The sequence below is a fragment of the Carica papaya genome, chromosome 2 (genome assembly GCF_054855325.1).
Source record: "Carica papaya isolate Zhongbai chromosome 2, ASM5485532v1, whole genome shotgun sequence".
NCBI lineage: Eukaryota > Viridiplantae > Streptophyta > Magnoliopsida > Brassicales > Caricaceae > Carica > Carica papaya.
Window position 1 is genome coordinate 23,398,660 of NC_142310.1, and position 12,286 is coordinate 23,410,945.

Here is a 12,286-nt window from a genome sequence, read left to right on the forward strand (position 1 = left end):
TTTATAGTTTATTTCATGCCTTTGCTTATTACATTCAACAATAAATTTTTCTTTATACTTTTCCATATATGCGCTTATATTTTTCTTTGTCTTGTCACACATTTTACTCCAATAGTTTCATGGTTTTTGAGGAGTGTTGACAATCCCCAAGTATTATTCTTTCTGATAGCTTTGATTTCTTCTTCCATTATTTATCTCCGTTGTTTGTCTTTCATAGCTTCTCCAAAATTTAAAGGCTTACTGTCAATAAAAAACAAAATAAATTATTCACATCAAAGTTAATGATTTCATCGATTTCATCATAGATGTCATGAATACTTTTCATTTTCTGGTACATCTACTTGAACTTTCACCATGGATAGAGGGACTATGAGGGGTCTTGAATTGATGTAATGGTATCCTCATCTTCATATTCAAAGTAAAAGAAAAAATCATGTCTTTTCAATTCGTTTATCCTAGTTCCTCCATGCTGCCCCTTCATCAAATTCAACACTTGACCCACCATAATTTTTTCAACATTCTTCTAGTCATATTAAGAATAGTTCTATTCTTTCTTTTAGTGACACCATTTTGGTGGAGAGATCTATGAACAATTAGAGAACGACGAATTCCATGCAATCACAAAATGCATGAAACTCATTAGATGCAAATTCACTTCCTCTATAAAACCTCAAGGATTTAATTATGTAGCCACTTTCATTTTTTATAAGAGCCTTTAACTTTTTAAATGATTTAAATGCCTTGATTTTGGCTTAAAAAATAAACCTAAGTCTTTTGGCTATAATCATCAATAAAGAACAATTAAGTATTTATTTTTACCAAATGATAATGGTGTCGTGGGTCCACACACGTTAGTATAAACAAGTTGAAGAGGCTCGGTTGGTCTTGATATGGCTATTTTTGAAAAACATTTTCTTGAATATTTGCCAAGTAGACATGCTTCACACAAATGATGTTCATGATTGATGAAAGGTATTCATTTCACCATGTGTTTGTCTCCTAAAATTGAGTGCTCCAAAATTCAAGTGTTCATACCTCATATGCCAACACCATGCTTCATCTTCAAGAAGTTTGCGTCAATTATTTTGAGATTTAGTAAAAAAAAAAAATAATGTTCTTTGACACGAATAACTTAGTAATCAAATTAACATATTAATCTCTAAACTAAAGACATTGATCTTTCATATGAATCTCATATCTTTTTTCAAGTAGTTGTCTTAAATTCAAAACATTGTTTAATTTAGCTATATAGTACAGATCAGTAATAAGTTTATGACATTCATTCATTACTTAAAGAGATTAAAATAACACATTTTTTTTTGAAAATTTGAATATTTGAGGAATCTTCGAAAGAAACATTTGCATGCACCTTTTTCATCAAGCTTTATGAACTTATCTTTGTCTCCACACATGTGATTGTATAGACCATTGTCCATTCACCACTTTTCTTGTCATCTTTGAGTGCCAACAACAAAGTGGGTTCTTCAAAATCTTTCATGTCATCAATAATGTTGACCTTCTCTTCAACATGATTGGGAGCACCATAATATTCCCATCAATAGTGCCCAAACTTGTGACAATTATTATAGTCAACATTTGACTTATCATATCTTCTCTTAATTTGGCCTAAAACTGTTACCTCTTCCTCTTCCTCTTCCTCCTCCATTGTTTCTATATTATTGAATAAAATAAGATAAATGACTTTTTTTTTTTTTTTTTTTTATATTACATTTATACATATTATTTATTTTATAATATCTGTAGAATAGAAGATTTACAATCTACTTAATACTTACTATTTTTTGATGTTTTTTTTTTTTGTGAACTTTATGAGAAATGAATAGTTCATAAAAATAAATAGAATTTACAATTTAAATTAAATGAAACTGAGTAATGCACATATATTTATATTTTTCAATTTATTATATTACCCAAGGTTATTATTATCCGATCATAACTGGATACATAATTGAATTTCACTATAATATCTTATAGTCAAATGATGCGTACTTAGTGGATCTTTGTAAAATCTGCATGCAATGCATGAAGGGAATCATCCAAAGAAATCTATATGGTCCCTAGCGAAAAAGAGGAAGTCTGGTCAGCAACAGCGAAATGGATCTGGGTATTGGGACGTTATAGGGAATAGAAGGCCAAACTTGGAGAATGAATGTACATACATATATATATATATATATATATATGGGTAGGTAGCTTAACGTACTTAAAGAAAGCTCAATCCATTCCTCTTAGCAGCAAGGTAGAAGAGTTTTAGGATCCACCACCCACCTACCAACAATTACTTGCAATACAAGTTATGCGGATCCCTAACAAAGAACAAACCTAATTGTGGGTAGCGGATGATGATGCTCTTTGGCAATGGGTCACCCTACGGGGTACTACTAAAATTGTACCTCAATACGCAACAGCTCTACTAAATAAATACCTACCATGTAAACCTATCATCGAAGAAAATATACTGCAGGCGACGATGCAAATATATTATAGATATGTATATATGATATATCCATATACACGGCGATGCAAATTCCATTACATTGATACAAAATTGGTGGCGTACGAAGAGCCTTGCAAACCCATTTTAATCAAACCCCCTTCACATATTCCACCTATATAAATTGGGTAATGGAAATGCTCCTCCCAAAATCCAAATCCATCCGCTCCATGCAAATTCCCATCAAAACACACACAAACAAAAACTTATACATCCTCCAAATCATTCCATTTTTATTTTATTTTATTTTTTGCTCATCTCTAGACTTCTTTCTTTTTAATTTTTGATTTGATTCAAGAGAGTGGAGCCCTCTGAGGAGCACCCTTCCTTCTATTGCCGAGGGAAAGATTAACTATACCCGGCAGGAACCCACTGTTTTTCTTTTTCTTCTTCTTTATAATTTCTTCCTGTTGTGAAATTCCAGAATTACCCGTCGTCTCGCTGGAGCAAGAGCAAGATGATCCTCTGTACTGCAATGGATCCTCCAAGATGGAGTTGGGAGTAATTTGACAATCGTCTTCTGCGATCTCGGAACTGTCCACTCTCAATCCCTCAAATTGCGAGAATGCCAAGTCTGATTCATCAATCTTGTAGAGAATACCAGATAGATCCTCGCCTTGACATACCAAGTGATCAACCTGCATGAAAAAGAAAATTATCCTACACTCCTCAGCTAAAATAATTTGAAATATTTACAGCATGTGACTGGTTGATTTCAAGTTTGTATAAGATAAAATATGAATATCCCATTGAATGTACAAACATATGTTTATATTCTGTTATAAATATTAATTTTAAGTAGAGTACAGGAACCACTATTTTTTTAATAGCTAGTAAGATGGTTAAAAATAAGAGTGTAATTGAACAATTTCTATGTCTAATTAATTGGTTCTAAGTATTGGCAACTTCATTGGATTACAGCTACCAGCAATTTGCAATATCCCAGAAGATTAAACAAGAAAAGGACACAGTTGAAAACACACACAAGCATATTGAGAGAGAGAGAGAGAGAGAGAGAGAGAGAAAGAGAGAGAGAGAGTGAGTGAGATGAGACCAGCTGTGTATTTTATTAAATATTAATAAAGTCACATCCAAGTGAAATTAATATCTGAGTGAATTTGCAACTGGTAAAAGCAATTACCCACAAAGAGAAGTTTTCCCAGAATGGCAACTAGAAAATTGACCTAATTTGTGTAAAGGGTTTATGTACTAATTATATTGTAAGTGTGATGAGGAAGAAGCACTAAAAAAAACCCTAATAACACAAGTTACCAAAAGATCTCCACAGCCCCCAAAAGGAAAAAAATTTAAAAGAAAAGAAAAAAAGGAAAAGGAATCAATCAATCAATAAAGTAAGAAATTAGAAATGGACCTTGCAGGACAGAGAACAGAAGTTGAATGGCTCTTGCAGAATCCTGTCACAAGTGAAGCAGATATTTGCAGAGCCCTTGGACCTGGACTGTGGCCTCTGGTTCAAGAATATCACTTTGGCTCCATTAATTGTATAGGGCTGCCACACAACAAAACTTACTAATTTTTTTTACATATTATTGACAAAATTAATATCTTTTTCATATAAAAAGAAAAACCCATCAACAAGTTTTTCTATTAGAATTCCTAATTTTTTTTTTTTTTTTTACCTGAATATAGGAGCAGTCAATGAGCTTCTCAAGATCACCCAGTCGAATTACATCATGGTAAACATATCTTCTCACCTGCCATTGAATTCCAAGTCAAAATATCTGAACTGGGTTTTTGTTAAAACAAAAATTACTCCCATGATTCTATAAGTTCAAAAAAAAAAAAAAAAAAAGAAAGGGGATGAGAAATTAATTGTTTGTGGTAAAACAGTATGTGAGAGGAGTAGAGTAGTAATCAGCAATTAATTGTTTGTGGTAAATAGATAAAAACTCCTGTTTCCACGTTGAAAAAGTTGGGGAAAACCTACTTGTATTTCCATTGGAAGAAAATAAATGAACTGGGATAAGAATAAAAAGTGAAGATGGTAAAAAACTGAAAATTTTCCTATCAATAACAATAATTGAAATAATAAATAATTGAGAGAATGAATATTCATGGATGAAAACTGGTCAAACTTTCGCTTTCTTTGAAAGCAACAGCTGAGAAACCTTTGCAGAGGAAATGGATAGAAAAGAAATCTACCAAATATGGGAAACAAACCAAATCCAAAAAGTAAGAATCAACCCACACATGATAAAACTCTTTGTATACAATTAGCAAATGAGATTGTTTAAAAAGGGGGAATCCAAAATCTTTAAGTAAAACCAACACAGTAGGAAATTTTGGAAGGATTGAAAGAAACAGCAAGAATGAAAAGATGAAGGGAAAAGCCGAGGTGACTGGAATTACAAATTGGCAAAAGGAAAAATCTGAGATGTGCATGAAATTATATTAGCAATAGTTGAGGACTGTGTAGAAATGGAGCACATGCTTGTTGATAAGTTCAAGGATGAACAGTGAATTGATTTGAGGAAAAGAAAAAATTGCATGGAGAAAAATTCAACGAAACAAATTTATGATTATATTTCATTGCATTTTATATCATAAAACACCATTCTAAAAGATCAATCTCCGCGTATTCAAAAACGTGGGATTGTTGAGTGGATATTGAATTCAAAGACAGCACAAGAAGCTAGCAGCAATTAAATTACAATGACAAATCATGGGTGGAAAAAGAGACAAACGGAAAAAGTAACTCACGAGAGAAGATCATTATAAAAAATTAAAAAAAAAGCTCAAGAATTCAAAACCAATTTGGCAAATTGCAATACAAAAGTTAACCAAAGAAAGAGCTTGAGTGTGAAATCAAATCAAAGAATTGGGGTAGAAATTGTCTTTTTCAATTCGAGAAGAATCATAAGAACAAGATCCCGTGAATTCACCCGTTTTAAGAATGAAGAAGAACCCTTCTTCACCTTCAATGGGAATTCAACAAGAACAAAACTATACTCCAAAAAAATTGATGGAAGGCTAACAAGAAAAAACAAAAAGGACCAAGAGAATTGCCGCTTAGTAAAAAGCAAAAAAGAAAAACACAAAATTTGCAATGACCCATCTGAGAATTGAGGGTGGAGGCCCTTAGGAAAACCTGTTTTAACACAAGAAATATATATATATAGATATATATATATATATATATATATTTGTGTGTGTGTGTGTGTGTGTGTGTGTGTACATGTATGTATGAGATTGTACCTGAAGGAGAGGATGGGAACGATGAGAAGGGAGGCAGTGAGGGCAGATACTAAGGCAACAGAGCAAGCAAAAGACATTCTTCTCATTCTTCCTGCAATTTTCATGGAGTCCACAAGCCCCAAAAAAGGTCTGTGCCATTAATCCCTCAAGCCATGCAGGCTTGACCACCATGTTCATCAATTCATCAACATCACCTGTTGTAGTGCTACTGCTCTCTTTCACCATTTTCTTGGGGTTGTTGGTGTTTTTTCTTTTTCAATTTGTTTAAAGAGTTGCAATTCCAACGAGAAATGTTTTTGTACGAGTTCAAATTGATTTTTGAAAACCCTACCAAAAGGCTTTTACATGGTTTACTTGGTGAGGTTGTGTAGTATATTTATATGGATACATACACACAGCAGGTTCCAGAATTATTGTCGTTTATAGAGAGCACTGCTGCTCTAGAGCGTAGAGTGAGAGGGTGAGTGGCAGAAGAGTGAGAGTGAGAGAGAGAGAGAGAGAGAAAGAGAGAGAGAGAGAGAGAGAGAGAGTATATATGTCTTTTTTTATTTTTGATTTTTTGAAAATCAAGAATACCCTGATGTAATTAATCATATACATATTTGCATATTTTGAGAGAAAAATTTTATATATTTAAATAAATAAGTGATATTTATATACTGGTAAATAGTAGAGTTTAGAAGAAAAAAAAAAAAAAGAAGCAAAAACACACAAAATATAAAATTCAACTCAAATTTTTGTCTTTATAAATTATATGAAAACGATTATTTTTTTAATAAAATAAAAGTACAATTTAAGACTCACGTTATGCATAAAAAAAATATGGTGTTAATTGAATTTATATTATTTTTAAAATATATATATATATTTTTTTTCCCTTATAGAAAGGATTGGGGGTAGTGCAGAGAGAAGGTAATGGCGGGAAGGCATGCAGCCCACCAATGTGTACCTTTTCTTTGGGGTCTTATGGCTCTCCGTATCGGTACCATACCCTACGCCTCCTTTATTTTCGCCACACCTTTTTTTTTTTTTTTTTGTTACGAGCACTCCCTCCATTACTTTTGCCACCCACCTCTTTTATTTCTCTTCTCTTCTCTTCTCTCTTTCTTTCTTTTACTAATTTTATACTTTAGCCCCATCCCATCCCATCCCATCCCATCCCAAGTTCAATTTTTACCTCTCCACAACACGCTCTAATAATATTTAAACAACCATTTACAAATGTACAAAGTTATCCCAATGGATTATATCTTTTAGATTTTGTTTTACCCTTTTATTCTCACATTCTTTAATTTAAAGTAAACAATCATATTGTTAACCTTATAATATCCTAAAATATAATATTATTTAATTTTTTTCATCTTAATATGTCTATTATTTTTATTTTATTTTATTTATGTACCGTTAAATTTTTAATAATTTAATTATTAATATTAATAACGTCGTTAACAGTTCAATAAATGATGAATTAAAATCATACATGTCAATGATCAAGTCGTTTATATTAGGCATGATTGATGGTTAGTGAGAGTTAGTGTCTGAGAGTCGAATGACTAAAAATTTAAAATAAATTATTAAAATATATCAAAAAATTATATAAGAACTTAAATTAAATATTGCTGAGAGTTATAAAGTATTTAACATATTTGTAAATATTTAACTTTTATAATTAAAATTATCTTATAAACTTATAAAATTTAACTTTAAATAAATTTATACAAAAAATATTTTAACAAATATATTTTAAAATATTTTCTTTATTTTTTAAAAAAAATTAAAAAGAATTTATGTTACTAGCTAACTATGTATGAATCATATACATATAATTCATGGTCTTAACTTTTCGGTTGTGCTCCATTTATAACTTTACTAAAAAAAATATAAATAAAAACTAAAGAAAAACAAAGAATTGCACGTTTGACTTTTATTTATAATTTTTAATTTATTTAAAAATTACAATTTCAAAGTTTTACTAAACTTATAAAATTTATTATTTTTAAGTGTTACAATGCATAGTGTTTGATTTAGTTGAAAATATAATTTGAACTCATTAGTTTGCTAGTGAAATTTAGTAATTCTAATGAAATATAACATATTCAGATTAAAAAATAAATAATTAATTAATTTTTTCAATTGGGATAACTCAATGAACTAAAAAATGCAATATAATTTTATTTTTATTTTTATTAATTTCTTGTTCAATTCAATGCATGTGTTAACACTGCACAAAAATATATTTCATATTTCTTAATTATTTTTTTATTTTTTTTTTGGTTATGCAATTTGAATTAACAAAAATGATAAAATAAAAAATATGGTTCAAATATGTTATAAGTTTTGTACTATTATTTTATATATTTTATTTTTAAATTTTTAAATTTTTATTGATTTAACCCTCATAATTAATTTTTAATTTTATTACGTCATATCATAATTTTGATACATCATCGATCACATTCTTAATGGTTAAAATTTTTTGAATAACAGTTAGTAATAATAATTGAATCGGTAAAACAAAAAGTAAATATCTAAAATAAACCAAAAGTAGTATTAGAGGTTGTATGAAAAAAAAAAATCAAACAGTATAAAAGCTCATTGAATATTTTTGCCCATTTAGCATGATTATTTATGTGAATATTTTGTATTTGCACAACTACTTAATTAATAATAAAATGGATTAGAGGGTAGATTTAAGATTGTCTTAAATTTTAATTTTATAAAATAATAACATAAATACAACAAAAAATAATAATAAATTAAATTAGGACTTTAATTTCAGTCTAATTACATTTCCAATTCAAATTATGTGTTTTCATAATTTTTCATTGACGAATGGAAAACAAATTCCATAATTATGAGACTGAAGACATAGATAAAGTTATTTTGCTTATGCATTAAACTTGTAAATTATAAATAATTTTAACATATTAAATAGCTGAATTTTGGTAATTGAATTATAATGTAACAGGTTTGAACCAAATACGACATTTTAATATACTCTGGCAAAGCAAAAAAATATAGTCTGATAATACAATAAGAAAATTCTTATAACTATAATTTTCTTTTCATACAAAAGCTTTGAATTCTAATGTTAGGCCTTTTTAAAAAAAATTAAAAAAAAATTATTTAGCGATCCATTAATTTTTTCCCAAACAAGCCGTAAAAATTTTCTTTTATTTTCTGTTAAATTGACTGTACTAGAATTTTTGAAAAAAATTATAAATTTTGAACCAGTTTATAGTGAAAAAATATTTAAATTTTGGACCAATTAATAATTTAAAAAATATATATTTAAAATTAAATAAAAAATAGATCAAAATTTAAAAACTAAAATATTAACTCAGTTCTAATTTTTTTCTTTTACTTCCTTTAAGTATGGGTTTGAATTTTCTAGATTAATTCTTTTACTTCCTTTAAGTATCTTATTTTTGAATTCTCCAACAAAAACAAAAAAATCAGAAGACTGTTGTTTACATACTGTCTAAAGTACTTTATGTTTCAACATATCAGTGTGTCTTTAATTACTTCCTCTTACAAATTCCTTTTTCTCATTATTCCAAATTAAAATACAACAATTAACTTATTATTGGATATAATTTATGATTATAATAGTTGGCCTACATATACAAAATAATAATTGTATGTTGAATATTATCACAAAGTGATGTCCATTTAGAGTAATCTAATAAAGTTTAAGACAGACTTTGCAATATCTCATAAACAATAGTATTTTAATATATAGATACTAAAAATTTCAATCTCCGATTTTATGATGAATCAAATCAGAAGATAGAAAAATTATACAATTAAAAATAGTTATGCTCCTCAAGTTATATATATGAAGAGGTATCATTTTATGAAATTTAATTAGTCATAAAACAAATAAGAATTTTGGAAAAAAAATCAATTGATTCTCTAATGAAAGTCCTCTATATACCAACTTAGAATATCAAAGCCACAAAGCTAATATTCATAGTATTTTCTATGGATTCAAGTATGTTTCTATTGTAATATTTATCTTAACTACTTATAATAAAATATTTTTATTTGATAATGATTTTCATATCTAAAGTTTAGCATCTCATAGGACATTCTAACAAGTGTGTGAGATCACTTCCATTTTGAATCATTGAGTGTCAATTTTTTTTTATATATAATTCAATATTGTGGATGTCTTCCGTTGTTGAATTAAAGATAGAAAACGTGTTAGGTATCGGAAATATATTTAATTAGCGACAAATCATTACTTTCTCACCTATAGATATTGATTCCTGATGACTACTTAGATAAAGTAATCAATTCATATGTCCACCTCGATGGATCCTGGCAATGGAGCAAGTTTTCCAACATGTTGCTTTAAATAATGTACCTTAAGATTATCCACATCAATGTCTAGATGAATAATCATAACTAGATAAACCTAGGTGGCCTCATACTAGTGGACCTATTTTGTTGATATGGTGTGCTCATTTTTGAAGTCCTCCCATATTTCTTTCCCTAAGCTTCATTGGAAAACAATTAGTCCCTCAGAGTCTCCAAGTAATTTCAACAATTTATATGACTGCTAACATCAAATTGTCTCCTCACTAATGCAAAGTAGAAATACGAATGCATAAGGAATGAGGATCAATGCTCCATATGTCATCTTAGTAAGGAGGAAACCATTCACCATCCATGATTACCTGTTGGAATCGTAAGGCTAACATAAACACATATGGTATTATTAGCTAAAATATAATTTTTCTTCATATAGCTTGAATCATGTAAAAATAGAGAAATAAAGAGATATTGAATATTAGCAAAAGGATGACTCGTCCTTATAGCTCTAGCATTATCACATTGGCTTTAAATTTCAAACATCTTGTATCAACCCCCATGTCCCCATCAATTATGGTATTCTATAAGATTCCCTTAGGTGGGTTTTAAAAGTTCATATACTGAAGTAATTTAAGCTTAACACGAATAGATTTGTATGGAATAACATGAGCATAGTGACTCCAAGCAAACTTATTAGAAGTAGTTAAGAAAACTAAATGGTTGACTTTAAGAAAAAATTTGGGTACTAACAATCCGATAGTTGTCGATGTTTAAAGAGTCTTGAAAAGACATAAGCTTTTTTATTATGCACGAATTAGAAAGTCTATCATAGAAGTCGATTCCTTCTATGTTAGCTAACTTCTTTAATAACAAGAGAGATGGAACACATTTGGTAGAAATATTGAGACTCAAATTAGTATTCTCTTAATTCTTGATTGACACATTCAAATTTTGTCATCTCTATTGCAAAAGTAATTACTTATATAAACTAATTAACACAATAGACTCATCGTATTCCCCTAAGTTACACTAAATTGCCTTATGAACTCGAGGCTCTCCATCACTATTTGTTCATAGAGCATTGTGACACCTTTTCAAACTGGTTAAATGGGCATTGAATTTATTATTCTCTAATTTGTTTGTAACTCCCCTTTGTAGCAAATATACATAGAGAGAGAGAGAGAGATAGAATCTGCCAAATGACAGGAGCCATAGATTTTTGAACGAATAATTTTTTCATTAACTTAATATGGTGAGTCGTACGGTAAGTTAGGTTCTTGTATATTATTTATATATATATATATATATATATACACATATATGTGGTAATATACTAAAGCAAACAAAGCATGATGGAGAATTAGGTACGGTAATAGTCTAATTTGCCTCGATTTGTAAACAAGTCATATGATCAATATGTCCTTTAATATTTGTATACCTGTAATTGGTGTCTTGTTCTGTCTCCCTCCTATTCCATTACGCTCTTGTTTTTCCTTATATTAGTTTTGTAACAAATATTCTTTGTGCCTCAATTTTTATATTTCTCATTTGCATCGAATTACTAAAATTATATATTTTGTATGTATCGAATGACTCAACACACCAAATTGTAGTCTTTGCTGTCTGTTAATTAATTTTGGAAGTTGTGCATTATTTTTTTTTTAATTAATTAATTTAGTGAATCCTGAATAAGCATCGCGGTTAAGTTAATTAATTATCTCTAATCCGTGATTCACTTGTTTAAAATATATTTCTTAATCTTTTTATTTTAATTTAATTAATACAAACAATATTTTAAAAATAAAATCTTAAATTATAAAAAAGCGTGTTCTTAAAATTATCAAAATTCCGCTAATTAATTAAGTAAGAGTAAGAATTTAGTTATTTTTATTATCTGAGTAACTATTTATCTTAATTACATCTTCATGAAATAATTTAGTTAGAATAAATTATCATTTTAATTTTTAACAATTTTCTAATTCAATTTTAATGTTTTTTGTTATAATTTAATTCTTGAATTAAAAAAAAAAAATTGTCTCAAGATGTGACTTTTAATAAATTTTGTACTAGAAATAAAAAAAAGTTCTTTATATAATTACTTTATTTATGATTATACATTAAAAAAAATTGAAAAATAATAATTGAATGTCTCTTCTTATTTTCAATGTCCGTTACCGTCATTTGCATAATTTAAATGAAATAAATTTATTTTGTTTGTTAATTTTATTAAAGTTAACT

The 12,286-nt window shown here is 28.6% G+C and overlaps 1 protein-coding gene across 1 annotated transcript; it reads right to left on the bottom strand.

Annotated features, from left to right (window-relative positions):
- Window positions 1-2,780: 2,780 nt before the first annotated feature.
- On the bottom strand, window positions 2,781-6,103 carry LOC110817422 (PLATZ transcription factor family protein). The gene is made up of 4 exons (XM_022045956.2): window positions 5,732-6,103; window positions 4,156-4,230; window positions 3,888-4,025; window positions 2,781-3,153 (listed from the first exon to the last, which is right to left on the bottom strand). Exons 1-4 carry the CDS (start codon window positions 5,954-5,956, stop codon window positions 2,809-2,811), a joined length of 783 nt encoding a protein of 260 aa, XP_021901648.1. The 5' UTR covers window positions 5,957-6,103; the 3' UTR covers window positions 2,781-2,808.
- Between the last annotated feature and the right edge of the window lie 6,183 nt (window positions 6,104-12,286).